Source organism: Vigna umbellata, chromosome 5 (assembly GCF_029865625.1).
Source record: "Vigna umbellata cultivar VRB3 chromosome 5, Vumbellata_1.0, whole genome shotgun sequence".
NCBI classification, from domain to species: Eukaryota; Viridiplantae; Streptophyta; class Magnoliopsida; order Fabales; family Fabaceae; genus Vigna; species Vigna umbellata.
In genome coordinates, this window is record NC_142169.1 from 31,834,102 (window position 1) to 31,849,591 (window position 15,490).

General features: G+C 31.0%; 1 protein-coding gene across 1 annotated transcript; it reads left to right on the forward strand.

Moving 5' to 3' along the window:
- The first annotated feature begins 1,880 nt into the window (after positions 1 to 1,880).
- BOR1 (HCO3- transporter family) lies at positions 1,881 to 6,422 on the forward strand. The gene is made up of 12 exons (XM_047311792.2): positions 1,881 to 2,468; positions 2,558 to 2,640; positions 2,733 to 2,925; positions 3,068 to 3,206; positions 3,346 to 3,511; positions 3,622 to 3,788; positions 3,891 to 4,064; positions 4,282 to 4,377; positions 4,475 to 4,612; positions 4,861 to 5,186; positions 5,279 to 5,546; positions 5,822 to 6,422. Exons 1-12 carry the CDS (start codon positions 2,365 to 2,367, stop codon positions 6,137 to 6,139), a joined length of 2,172 nt encoding a protein of 723 aa, XP_047167748.1. The 5' UTR covers positions 1,881 to 2,364; the 3' UTR covers positions 6,140 to 6,422.
- Positions 6,423 to 15,490: the final 9,068 nt, after the last annotated feature.

A 15,490-nucleotide genomic window follows, 5' to 3' on the forward strand; every position in this document is an offset into this window, starting at 1 on the left:
TCCCATACCTTAGCATGACCACATTATAAACATTAAATATGTGTGACTCAATGTTCTGTAACATTATACTCCATATCATTATTATTCTTCATTAAATAAACAATTTTATATAAATAATTAACAATAATTAGATTGAAAATATATAAAGTACTCCCACTTAATTAATGAATCAAAAGAATCCACGTTTCAAGGTGGGTTAATGGGTTGACCTGAAAGTTAAATAAAAAACAATTATTCAGAAGTATTTTTCAACATTATGATCCTGAGTTTTATTTTGTTTTCTTGGTTATGTAAAAGTATCCATGCAGACATATTTTGTGTGGTACCAGTTATTTGCTTCATAATATTGAGATTTTTCTTATTTTATATTTCAAATATGGAATAAATTAACTAGAACAGTATGTAATGTAAATAGTTTTTTTAAGTGTTTTTCTTCATGATATAATGATCGACTTTCAAATAAATTGTTTAATGAAGAACATAAAAAACTCTTGATAGAAAAATGCACTAATATTAGATTTAGAATTCTTTTTGAAAAGGTGAATTGTTAAGATATTTTTTTAATGCATTTTAAAAAAAAATATTAAATTTAATTAAATGTTATAAAATGAATTTATTTTTATTTTTATAAAATATAAATTCATTTTACTTTTATTCCATGTAAATCTTCAAGAACAATGTTTAAAAGTAACTATCTTAATATTAAAAAAAAGCGTTTTCATCTTCGTGAGAGTAGAAATAGAGGTGGTCCGATAGCGGTCCGACAATGGATGGAAATAGAAATGTCCACATAAAACTTATTAGGATAGACTCTAACCATGACTCTGATACCATATTAGAAAATAGATTTTAAGCTTAACTCAACTCCACAAAACTGGCTTGTAAGGTAATATATTATAAATTGATCTTATTTATAGTCGACGTGCAACTTCCAAACGTTTTCATCTTATGACCAAAACGTTAATACAAACATTTGAACGTAGCGTTTTACGAGTTTACTTCGCAAGGGAGGCTAATTTCCCGGAACAAATCTGCATGACACCATGAGTTGTCAAATTTCCAAAGGCACATGGCCTAACAAAATATATACTATATTATTAATAACATATTCAAATTTCCAATATTGTGTCGAGAGCAATTTCAAGACAAGTTTGTATACGGAGAACTTTAATGTTGCTTTGTTCAATTTAATAATCAAAATGATGGCGATTACCAACAACCAATCATCCTAAATTGTTTAACTGTTGAGTGTAAAGTAGCCCCAACCAAATTAAACTCATAATCAACAACCTTAGCATAATCAACAATCCTTTAGAATTTTTTACTGGCATGGAATTTGTTTTTGTCCATGTTAAGGTGCCTAGTTTAATGCCTTCTTCAACACAACGCAAACAATCATGTACTCACCCAAATAGATCGAAAACTAGACTATAAAAAATGGTATGGTCAACTAAATGGGTTGCTATATACTCAACGGGGCATGCAGGATGATGATTAGCATCTTTCCCACTAATATAGAGATACCTTTCATTTCATTTTTATTTTACTACTTGAAAGTTTTGATGTGTTTTAAAACCATTAAGCTGTTGTTGTTGAGTACTTTTAATTACCACAACTTTTTTAAACATTATCTTAAGGAGGGTATGGCGTAAGTTACTACTTTCTGTAAAGGATTCAATTTGTACTTCTTTTTATAAACTGTGCATTTTGTTGAGCGATCTCACAGTACTGAGTGGGACCAGATTATTTTTTGATGCTGACTTTTGGCATAAAAGCATAGAAGGAGCATTGATGATGATGAAGCTGGAAAGATTGGACTGATCTGTATTTTACATTTTACAAGCCAAGTCAGTGGCACGCACCCTGCTTTCCACACCAAATCTACCTCCATTTCTTTCTTCAATGCTTTGCTTTTTTAAAGCTTATAAATACTCTACCCTCGCACACATTGTTGTTATTAGGAAGCACTCCAGAAGAATACAATACAATACAACTTGCTCTTTTGGTGGTGCTAACCAATAAGAGCATCTATCCCGAGTTCCAAACCCTGCTTTTGGTACAGCTGGATTCTTGGCATATTCACACCGTTCAATCTCTCACTCTCCCATATGTCTCCACAGGCCAAACTGCACTATTCATGCTAAATTCTTGTTTACTTTGTCCCCACATTCTTCCATTTTCTTCCCTCGGTTTCCCTCTGATTCAGCCTTGTCAAGAAATCTAGCCAAAACAAATTGAAAACAACAAAAATCATGTAAACTATACATTGTTGGTCTCTGATTGGCAGTGTTACTCTTAGCCCCAGTGGCAGCCTTTGGAAGTCTATATTGATTCCCTTTGACCCTTTTCGGTCTGGAAGAAGATATGGAAGAAACATTTGTACCCTTTGAAGGAATCAAGAATGATCTGAGAGGAAGGTTGATGTGCTACAAGCAAGATTGGACGGGTGGACTCAAAGCAGGTTTAAGGTATGTATATATGCTGAACTTGTTTAGCTACCAGTGGGGACATGTATTCAAAGATTTTAATGTTTCTCAATTTTTGCATCCCTTTACAGGATTTGGGCGCCCACCACATACATATTCTTTGCTTCGGCAATACCGGTCATTTCGTTCGGGGAACAACTAGAGCGAGATACTGGTACAGAATATTCTAGCTTTAATGTACTCTTCTTTCTCATCAGAAAGAAAAACTATAAAATATAAAGCGGGTCTGCTGTTTTGCACTTGCAGACGGTGTTCTAACTGCTGTTCAAACATTGGCATCCACTTCGATATGTGGCATCATACACTCAATCCTTGGAGGTCAACCTCTGCTGATTTTAGGAGTGGCAGAACCTACCGTGATCATGTACACATTCATGTTCAATTTTGCAAAAGAGAGACCAGAGTTGGGCCGGGATTTGTTTCTGGCATGGACTGGATGGTGAATAAGTTTTTGTTCATTTATGTATTTATTTTCTCCATGTTTTTCATAAGTAGACCCCGACGCTATTGTTTTCTAGTACCACTCATCAAAACCTGGTTTAACATTGTCCCTTCTTTTTTCCTTTAACCTGATTTTGTAGGGTATGTGTCTGGACTGCAGTGTTGCTATTCCTGCTGGCCATCTTGGGAGCTTGCTCTATAATCAACAGGTTTACCCGTATTGCAGGAGAGTTATTTGGCATGCTTATTGCAATGCTCTTCATGCAGCAAGCTATCAAAGTAAGATCAGTTATCAAAGTTTACCTTGTCATTCATCTGTCGTAGCTTGATTCTAAGAGTTAAAATCGTATATTAGTACCTGAATTAGCAATGCACTTTGGACAAATTAATTTAACACCCTGCTTGCATAATTGCTCAGGGACTCGTGGATGAGTTTCGCATACCACAACGAGAAAATCCAAAATCAGTTCAGTTCATACCTTCATGGAGGTTTGCTAACGGGATGTTTGCTTTAGTCCTTTCATTTGGCCTTCTCCTCACTGCATTAAGAAGCAGAAAGGCCAGGTCATGGCGCTATGGTTCTGGTAAGTGTTTGTCACCATTTCATAGATAAATTACAATTCCAAAACCTTAAATTGTTCGGTAAAGACATGTGAATGATTTTATGACATCTGAAACACTTAATCTGTTACAGGTTGGCTTCGCAGCCTAATAGCAGACTATGGTGTGCCACTTATGGTCCTAGTTTGGACAGGTGTATCCTACCTGCCTTCTGGAAGTGTTCCACATGGTATTCCAAGGCGCCTGTTCAGCCCGAATCCATGGTCACCGGGTGCATATGAGAATTGGACTGTTGTTAAGGCATGTAAATCAATTGCTATAGCTCTTTAATTCTCCATTTTTTACTCAAGTGAAATTCTGATAAAAGTATATATACTGTACTTGTTGTTATGAATATAACAGGATATGGTTCATGTTCCTGTTGTCTACATAATTGGAGCATTTATCCCAGCCACTATGATTGCTGTGCTTTATTACTTTGACCACAGTGTAGCATCCCAGCTTTCCCAGCAGAAGGAGTTCAATTTGAGAAAGCCATCTTCTTACCATTACGACTTGCTCCTTTTGGGATTTTTGGTGAGCCACTTCTTTGTGTTCCTTCCTTGCTTAACTTTAATTTGTCGTATATTAATACTTAATGGATAAACTCCCATGCAATCACTACTTTAAAAGACATAAAAATTACTTCAAATTGGTTGGCGATATAAAATCTTTATATTGATATGTAGTACATTCTTAGATTTAATTGAATAATTATTCTTCTAAAGGCAATTTTTTTTTTTCTGGAGGGAAGACCTTAATGTGTGGCCTTATTGGAATTCCTCCAGCAAATGGAGTTATACCACAGTCTCCAATGCACACAAAGAGTCTGGCAACTCTTAAACATCAGGTAATCAAATCAGTGTTTTGTCAATTTCTCTCTAATTAATTTATAGTTTTAAGCGCTATAACAACAAGTCTCACTAAAAGGAGCAATGATGGTACAGTTGCTTCGGAACAAACTGGTGGTAACCGCACGAAAAAGTATGGGAAAGAATGCTAGTTTAGGACAGTTATATGGCAACATGGTAGAAGTATACCATCAAATGCAGACGCCTCTTATTTACCAGGATCCCTCTGCTCGAGTAAGAATGCTAACTTTTTTCTTATCCTTGAATTTACCTTATTTGAGTTTCAAGCGTTTAATTTAATACAAGAGACTGTGTGTGCTTCATTTGTCAATAAAATTCCGTTGCCTAATCACCGCTTGGCAGTAATATTGAAAGATGATAGCACAGGAAAACATATTTTGGTCAAAGTGAACCTTATTATTTGTACCTCAAGTATTAGCACATCACATATTGTTATTTATGACACATGTTGTTATTATCAGGCACAAGGACTAAAAGAACTTAAAGAATCAACTATTCAAGCAGCTACCAGTATGGGAAACATGGATGCCCCAGTTGATGAAACTATATTTGACGTTGAGAAAGAAATAGATGATTTGCTGCCTGTGGAGGTTAAGGAACAGCGTCTGAGTAACTTGCTTCAAGCAATAATGGTGGGAGGATGCGTTGCAGCCATGCCTGTCCTCAAGAAAATACCAACCTCAGTCCTTTGGGGCTATTTTGCCTTCATGGCCATTGAAAGTTTGCCAGGAAACCAATTCTGGGAAAGGATCTTATTGCTCTTCACTGCACCAAGCAGAAGATACAAGTAAAAAAAACCTTCTATTTCTTTTATCTTTCTACTGTTCAATCCTCTCTTCCATGACTCTTATCATCAACAAATTTCTTCTTTGAGTGCAGGGTTCTTGAGGATTACCATGCTACTTTTGTAGAAACAGTTCCTTTCAAGACAATAGCAACATTCACCATTTTCCAAACCATTTACCTTCTTGTATGTTTTGGACTAACATGGGTTCCTATTGCCGGGGTCATGTTCCCCATGATGATCATGCTCTTAGTTCCTGTGAGACAGTACTTTCTCCCCAAATTTTTCAAGGGGGCACACCTTCAAGACTTGGATGCAGCAGCGTATGAAGAGCAAACAGCTTTGCCATTCAACCTTGCAACGGTACGATTTCGTATCGTATACAACAAGCTTAGCTTAAATTTATGATAAGACAACTTTTATACACACCTTCCTAAGTGTTTTAAGTAGTGTTTTTAAACCATAAACTGAAGATTCACTTCGATTATCAACATAATAAAGGTTAACACAGATTACTAAGATTAAAACATCAACGAATTACATATAAGTTTTGTCTTATGATAATCCACATTTGAATGACTGTTATATATGTTTTTTGTGGATACATTTACTTATATTCCATTCAACTGTCCTAACAGCAATCAGAGTTTGGAGGTGGTGCTTCTCATGTTGGAGAAGGTGAGATCCTAGATGAAGTTATCACAAGAAGCCGTGGCGAGTTTAGGCACACCAGCAGTCCAAAGATCACAAGCTCCACCCCAACACCAAAAACTGATCCTAGAAGCCATCTAAGCCCACGTCTCTCGTTTAGTTCACGCGTGGGTGAGCTGAAAACTGAGCAAAGTCCTCGATCTGGTGCAAGAGGTTCCCTCAGTCCAAAGGCTGGAGAAGTGAGACTATCAAATCTGGGAAGAAGTCCTCTTAATCAGGATTCAAAACAGCAGGACCACAACTAAACATTAATCATAGAAGATTTCAGCCGTATCCCCTAGAAGGACTATTTAGGAGGCTTATTTCTTGCTGCTTTTTCCATTCTAGTCTGTTCTTTAATTTTTCTTGTCATGGTTGTAACTTGTAAAGTCCTTTTCCTGTTCCATATACGACAGATATGAGATATGTAACCAAAGTGTGTTTCCTAAGTCAATTGTACTAGTGAATTTTACTATATTTGTGAAAATGTATATCATCATTGTCACAAGTTTGCTTCAATAAATTGTGACTAGTTTGAGTCTTGTATTACTTCATATGGGTTATATACGACAATTGGATTTTATGATTCATATCACTCTGTTACTAGTATAATTAGGGGTGGGTAAAGTATACTGAACTGCATTGTATTATAAAGATTTGTAGTTAACTATAAAATGGTTCGCCTGAACTGAACTGAACCAAAAAACAGTTTGGACAAACTGCACTGAACTAATTTTTAGTTCAGTTAGTTCAGTTATAGTACAGTAAACTGTTACAATGCAGTTTCAGTAAACTAGTCTCATTTCCTTGCAAAACTAAAACATCAGTTATAGTAGAGTAAACTGTTATAATGCACTTTCATTAAACTAGTCTCTCATTTCCTTCCAAAACTAAAAAATACTGTTGCAGAGCTGTCAATACAATCAAGACTTGTACTAGCAATAACATAATATTTTATAATTAGAAAGCATGGACAAATTGGTTTGGTTTGCTACTACATTATTCAGAACAAACTTAATCTTACATCTCCAAAACAATACAGGTAAAAAAATTGTAAATATCATTGGTTACTGGGTTCTGAAAATTTATAAAATGACAAGTATTATACATCACGTAAAATCTTTCACATATGGCTACACCCAACAGGATATACAAAATATTTGCAAGAACAATTAACTAAAAACTCAATACAATCTGGTACACAAATAGTGGGGGGCATTGAAAGCTTCTTCGTTGTGTTTTCCTGTGAAATAAAGCTTTAGGAATTGAGAAACTGCCACCAGATATTATACTTGAATCCGGCAATCCCGCAACCACATCCATCTCAAACAAATTCTAATTTGCACCAACATGCAATAAATTTGTCAATTCCAATGTTCACAAAAACCCTGCTCAATAAACCATAATATGTTTGAAAATCCATTGAGAGATAAGAAATTAACTATGGGATGCAGAAGCTGCAACGATTAACATCTTAGTAAACATGAAAAACCATATATGGAGCAAGGATCCAAAAGCGTTAATATTATATTTTCCTTTTGCCATTTAAATTTGAAATGCAAATATCATCACACTTCCAGTGATTTAATGCTTTCAGTTTCAGCGAAATCATAAAGGTAAATGAAACCGAAATACTACTATATTCCAAAATAAAGCACTTACAGTTAACTGAACTAAAAATATGATAAGTTCAGTTTTAAAAACTAAACTATAAAACAATATATTTAACTTTTTAGTAAAAATGAATTAGTTTTTTTTAGGATTATACAGTACAGTTAACTATAGTTCAGCACAAATTAGTTTTTTTTGCCCAGCCCTAATTATAGAAGCATCTACAAATTGCGCAGAAATCACTCTTAAATCAATTTTAATAACTCTTTTCAGTAAAATAATAAAAATAATGATAAAATGACACATTTTCATATTCATTTAATATGTAAAAGTAAAATAGTCATAAAAAAAAAGTAAGTTTTTGTATTTTTTTATGAAAAAAGAAACTAAAAAATAAAAAATAACAGTATTAAATGAATATAAAAAATTTATGAGTGTTAAAGTATCATTTTTCAAATAAGTATTCGGCTGGAAAAGTCAGTGGAAAGCAGAAACAGTAATTTCTTATCAATAACGTCTAATCGGATCTTAATAAAAAAAATTCACATTAAGTCCGGTAGAAAGACTAGTCCAATAGCATGGCATGAAGAGGAAAACATGTGAGTGGTGTTTACGTCCTCTTTGTGTGTGGACTAAATTTTGGGGTAACAATTTTGGTGATAGCAGTGTCGTGAAATCGATAAGATTCATGTTATATTATTTGTGGTCAAAAAGCCATCATTACAACGTGAAAAAGAGACCGGACTTGGCAAAAGAGTTTACTTGGGAAAAGAGGCTTTTAAAATGGGTGGAGAAAAAGCAAAAATGAGAATCTGTGAGCAGAATCGATTTCCGATCGCACATCCAAAGAAAAAGAAGAGGGTGGCTCGCAACATGGTCAACTTCAGGAAGTAGTAGCGTGGAGAAGCACAATCCAATGCTAATGTTGTATGCTATTTTACTGTTCCATGGTGGGGTTCATTCATTCATTTTGTTTAAAGAGGTAACATCTCTGTCTAATGATTCCAAGATCTCTGTCGTTTGAGCACAATCACCAAAAAGCTCTGAAATAATAACGTAACATCCAGTTATAAAGACAACAGAAGGGCTTTACATCACCCATTGGGGGCATAATCAAACCAGAATTGGATTATTGGAGAAATGACACCTCAGTTGACCATGGACCACTACAAGAGGTTTGTAAGATGTGATGTTATTATCATAAATCATTTGAAAGTAACACTGTCGAAATTTGAGACCACACAAGGCTGGCACCCCTTCAAGCCACCAAATCCCAGTGCATCATCATCTTCAACCTGTTGTTTACATATACAAACAAAACAGCACTCAGACTTTGACACATCTTCTTTAGCACAAACACTAGTTATAGAAAAAGTGTCGCAACATGTAATGTGTAACTATAAAGACCTGATAAGTTGTCACCTATCTATAGAAAACGGTGAGTCACAAAGTTAAAGAGAGCCACTCACACATGCACAACATTTAATGCACCTCGATGTGCATATCATTAGAACAAGATACTTTAACTTTTTTAATATTTATTTGACAGTTTTTTTTAAGTATAAAATTGTATTTTTTTATTATTATTTTACTTTTGTAATGCCCTTCAGAATCTAAAATATTTGGTAGAGTTATCTGGTGGAATTATTAGAAATGAGTTTAAAGCCAAACTCATCCAACAAAACCGGCTTGACTTGAAAGTTGAGGTTTGCACCTCACTTGTATATTACAATTTGGTCTTATTTTTAGTCGATGTAAGACTTTTAACACACTTTCTTCACGTCGAGGTATTAAAATGCATAGAAATTAGAAAGAACATCAACTGCAAAAAACACTCTGTTGAATCGACACTGACAATATAAGACAAACGTTAGGAAACGAATAAAATTAGATTAGATACATCAGTCGTCCTAGCCATTAAGCATGGATACTAGGCGCTCTGCTGTATCAAATGAATATGAACCTAGATGTGTCTCACTAGTCCATCGGTGAAACCATAGTCAAGTTTCTTTTTAGGATTTATGGTATCTGTTTTGGGATAACTGGAGACACAATGAGTTGTAACATGGTCCAGCCAGTAGTTCGTTCGAGTGTTCACCAACAAAAGGGATGGTAACTACATGTGTCAAAGAAAAAAAAATAGTCACTTTATGCCCATATTTTATTATCCGTATGCTTATTTGAAACAAAAATCATGTGCCAGAATTATATGCAACTAATGTAATAAACTGTTTTAGGAAAGAAATGAGAAGAATATTTTTTCTTCTTCTTAGTAACTGCTGTAAAAAAAATCTAGTAACTACAACTTGTAATGGATATAAATGAATTTTATAAAAGAAAATTAATATTTTTAGCTTTTGAATTTTCAGTTAAACTTGCTCAAAGTATTTGTACTTTCGTGCCATTGTTTTAAAAATTCATTATGTTTTTTAAAATTATGAGGGATTTATTCTTTAAAATCTAAGGATCAAATTTATAAATAAATCAAATTTACTTAAAACGTAAGAATTTAAAAACCTTTTTTTATAGAAAATGGTATGAGACATGCTGAGTTGAGTGAAAAGCGCAACTAATGTTAAAGAAGTAAAATTGAAAATGCATCTTTAATTTTTAGTTAAGTCCAATTGATTAAGTTTTATTGTAATTTTGTCTTGAAGACAAATGTACTATGATCATTTGATCAACCTTCATTTGGATTTATGAGCAAACCAATGTCAGGATTAGATAATCGAAAAAATGAACTGAGAAGAGAATTAATCTAATATTAGTATGATTACTTACAATTGAGTTGTAATTAGATCGATGTTGATTAGAAGTCTACTCCAAAATCTATAAATATAGGCTTGAGGTAAAAAGATAAGTAATTTAAATTAATTATACCATTAATATTTAAACTGTCAATGTTGAACTCACTTCGATATCTGAATGTCTTCTACACCGAATGGTTTAGACGAGTTGTTACGAGATAATTTATATTTCAGGACAACTTTCAAACCCTAAATGACTTACTTAACGTTCAACCGTTAACCTCGACTTCCAACAAAAAAAAAAAACTATTACAAACTCAATTGACAATAAAATGGATCAAATTTAAATTTATAAATTTTTGTATATAAACTAAATCATTAAAAATGTCATTCATTGAAATCATTGGACATTAAAAAGATAACATAATAAAATATCTTAATTATATATGCGAGGGACTCAATAACTCATACTATTAAAGTTGTAACAGAACATTCAACATAGTATAATAATAGACAATAAATAAGTTTACAAAAATATAAAATGAAGTACAACTGCATACTTCTGAAGTTTGAAGTTCTAAATAAGTAATTCTCTTTCCTAATATATATACATATATGATACTTATTTTCTAAGGGTTTTATTCTTTCAAAAGTTAAGTATAAACCCTTTCTATTTCTTTTTCTTGTTACACATTAGTTTCCACGTTCAATTATTAAAATATGTATTTATTGGGTATGTTTTGTTTTTATTTTCTTGACTCGTTTTCTTTGTCTATATAAAGTGTACTCCATTCTGGAACACGTAAACAATAGATACATACTCTCCTAATAAAATAAAATAAAGTCATTCCCAGCTTTCCTTTTAAAGTTTATTGTATTTTGGAAGAACAGATTATTTTATTCATGGATTAGATTGTGGTTATACAATGTAAAGCAAATATGCAACACGCTGTCCCAAGTTAGGGCTTCTATATGGAAAGGTTGAAGATAATACACAAAGCCCAGTGAAGAAATTTTCATAATCAAACCATGGGTGTTTCACCTGCACCTCCAACACTTCACCTTGTACCTCCAATTTTTTTTTAAAAATCTTTCTTTAACCTTAGTAAATATTTTTTTAACTTTTTCTCTTTCTTATTAAACTAATCCTGCACCTCTTTAACTCTACATTCTTTTAAAAAAATAAATTAAAACTTTGTTTTTTATTTGTAATTTAATAAATATGTAATTTCATTTAAAAATCTAATATTATTTAATATATTTTCATATTTTAATAATTATTAAAATATAATTCGTATTATTATATAGTTATATTAAAAAAATTAAAATTAAAATAATTAAAATAAAAGTAATAATAATAAAAATATAATAATAAAAATAATAATATAAAATCTGATTTAATATATATAAATATATTAAATTATATTAAAATATTAAATTAATGAAATAAGATTTCGAAATTTTTAGATTTCTTAATTACTATTACTTTAATTTTAGTTTTTTTAATAATATTATAATAATAATATAAATTATATTTTAATAGTTATTTAAATATAAAATATATAAAATAATATTAATTTTTAAATTAAATTATATATTTAATAAATTATAAATAAAAACAAATTTTTAAAAACTTTCTTTTCGGAATTGGAAATCCGATAACTATGTTATCGATATCAATATCCGATTATTATCTTTTTTTAATTTTATTTTCTATTTAAAATTTAATAATAATTTAATTTAATATTTAATATAATTTAATATTTTTATATATATTAAATCAGATTTTGTATTATTATTTTTGCTTTTTTATTTTTATTTTTATTACTTTTATTTTAATTATTTTAATTTTAATTTTTTAAATATAATTATTATAATAATACAAATTATATTTTAATAATTATTAAAATATTAAAAAAAATACTAAATTATATTAGATTTTTAAATTAAATTAAATAGTTATTAAATTATAAATAAAAAACAAAGTTTTAAAAATTTGTTAGAAGGATACATTAAAGAGGTGTATGGTTACTTTAATAAAAAAAGAGAAAAAGTTAAAAAAGTATTTACTAAGGTTAAAAAAGAAATTTTCTAAAAAAATTAAAAGTGTAGGTTGAAGTGTTGGATGTGGAGGATAAAACATTCAAAATGAAATTTTTGAAAAAGTTAAAAGTGCATAATGAGATGTTAGAAAGTTAAAATTGTAATTTTTAGAAGTGCAGATGAAATATTGGAGGTGTAGGATTCTCAAGCCATTTTGTGGCTTTTATTGCCAACTTTTTTTTTAGATTTCTTTTTGCACCCCCATGCCTTCTTTTTGCATTTTAATAAACGTTAAATCCTACTTTGGCGTGGTTAGAAAGTGTCCTTGCCTCTATTATTGAAGGAAAGACTACTCAACAATTTGGAGAGTTTGCTTTTACACAGAAACCAAACACAATTAGGTATCTACAGGGTTAATTTTGTCTTTTACACTTTTATATACTCCATGGGAATATAAAAAAAAACGGAGTTATCAAAATAGTTATCTTTCATTTCGGGTCAAGCATGCTTACATGGTATCCTTGTTCAGCCTAACACATCATAATTACTGCATAAAAATAAAACTTAACTTTAAAAGGTGGAGATATACATGTATCTAACGTACAGGCTAACACTTGCTAAATGGACGAATCAACATATTTTATTGAATAATAATGACGATGTTATAGTCGTGATGGTTATTAGACTGGAAATAAAATGATAAAATGAATATATATATATATATATATATATATATATATATATATATATATATATATGAGTTTGCTACGTGTGTATACGCTTGTTTTTCAGTCGGTACATTTTAGCAACGTGTATTTAGTTTTAGTAGACAAAAAAACCCTTATATATCATAAATTATAAGTTTTAAGATTAAGGATATTTTAATAATTTTAATTCTAAAAACTAAAAATAAAATCTCAAACCCTTACCCACCTCTCTCATTCCTCTCAACCATTTTTATTTCATCTCTCTCACTCCAACATTTTCTCTGTCTCCCTATAGTTCCAATTGAAAAAATCAGAAACACTTATCTCATCTCCATATTCTCTTTTACCTACACACAACAATTCGCGACACTATAATTTATTGTTCATTTGTTTTCCAATTTAATAATAAAATAATTGATAATGTTGACGTTGATTTTTGATTGGAGGACTGTGTTATATATTTTTTCTTCTTATTATTATTAAATTTCATTTTTAAATTTTAGAATTAATAGTTTATTTTGAGGAGATTTGATATTTTGACTGTGAATAAATTAATTTTAAAAAATTAAGTTTGAATCAATAGACTTGGTTTCTAATGTTTAAATGACTATTTTGAAATTGTTTTTACATCCACCCTTTCAGCAAATTGGGTTGCTGAAATTTTCAACAAATTGGGTTGCTGAAATTTTCAGCATATCCAAGTGAAGGAGCACATTAACCTTAGCCGAACACTGATTCTGCAATCGCACGTGCCAACGCACACCACTACAAGCCACCACCTCCACCACCAAGGACCCGCGACAACCACTACCTCAGGCACAGCTTCGGGAACGCAACACCTGCAAGAAAACAGAGGCCAAAACCCATTAAAAAACCATTGCGCAATGGGTTTCAAGGAATGAAGAGTAATATTGTAAAAGGCACATACATATTCTCAAATCCCCTCACTTGAGCTAGGGTAAATCAATCCTAACATCCCTCAAATCCATCTTCAAAAGAACAAAGTTACCACTCCCCTTCAAAAGTGAATCCAATGAAAGAAACAACATTAGTGTCTATATTCAATTGCTAAAAATGAAATTTAATAATAATAAGAAGGAAAAATATATAACACAATCCTCCAATCAAAAATTAATATTAACATTATTAATTATTTTGTTATTAAAGTGAAAAACAAATGAACGAACATAGTAAGAACAACGCATTGCAGTAGCGGGTTGTTGTGTGTGAGTGAGAGAGAGTACGGAATGAGAGAGAAACAAATTGAATAAGGGAAGAAGGTGGATTAGGGTTAGGCAGATGTTTCTGATTTTTTCAATTGGGATTACAGGAATGACAAAAAAAAGGTTGGGGTGAGAGAGATGAAAGAAAAGATTGAGAGGAATGAGAGAGGTGAGTAAAGTTTGAGGGTTTCTTTTTTTTGTTTTTGTTTTGAAAATGAAAATTATTAAAATATCCTTAACCTTAAAACTTAGAATCCACTTAGAATCCACAATATATAAAAGTATTTTTGTCATACACATTATTAAAATATATCAACTCAAAAACGAGTTAGCAAATCTATATATATATGACAAGCAAATCCCAACAGAAGAAGGAAGTTAAAAGATAGGTTAAGAAAAATTAAATGAAAGTTTTGAATTCTTCCTTTTCTTTTCAATTGTCTCATCAAAATAATAAAATCGCTTATTAAAGGAAAAACTAATAATTTAGAAAAATGATTGTGATTATGACTTAGTTCTTTAAGATTTCATTTGTGATTTAATCAAAATTAAAGGATAAGTGGACAAATTTTAGTAGTGATGTGAGAGTTTTTGTTGGTTGAAATGAGATCTTTTGTGTTTAGAGAAAAATTCACTAAGATTATTTTATTTTCAAGTCAGTAAAAATGTTTAGAATCTTTATGAATTTAATGAATATGAATTGATCACATTAAAATATAATTTACCTCAAACATATAAATAATAACAAGTTTAATAGATCTTATCAAGCCAACATCTTTAATATATTTATTGAGTGAGATAAAAATAATTTGACTTTCTTATTTTATGAGGTGGTAGAATGAATTAGTTTGATTCATTATATTCAGTTGGTTTACTAAAAATAATTTCATTATATTTTGTTTTAATATTTTTTTACATGCATAACTAGATTATGTAAATAGTTTTTTAACTATAATGTTTCCAAGAGCATAATTTATACATATAATTAATGATAGCGTGAATAAATATTTATAAGTTTGGTATGATTGTAGAAGAGACTAGAATGATATGGGGAAAATAATTTGAAAAACAAAAATCTTACATGAATACGTAAGAACGAGAAATTGTCTGCTATATGGGTCCTGCGGTTTTGGTAACCACCAACACCAAAGTTTCTCAATTTCTCATCACAGACTCACTTCCTTTACAACCACCGATCCTCTTCTTATTCATTTATTTTAACAAACTTTAACTATTAACTTCTTTTTTTCTATAAATGGTACATACATTTTTATATTATTATTTAA

Excerpts from the sequence above, each read along its gene's own strand:
- BOR1 (XM_047311792.2), top strand. The coding sequence starts at position 2,365 with ATGGAAGAAACATTTGTACCCTTTGAAGGAATCAAGAATGATCTGAGA. Across the intron at positions 2,641-2,732 it reads ACAACTAGAGCGAGATACTG|ACGGTGTTCTAACTGCTGTT; the intron begins GTACAGAATATT and ends TTGCACTTGCAG. Across the intron at positions 4,378-4,474 it reads TGGCAACTCTTAAACATCAG|TTGCTTCGGAACAAACTGGT; the intron begins GTAATCAAATCA and ends ATGATGGTACAG.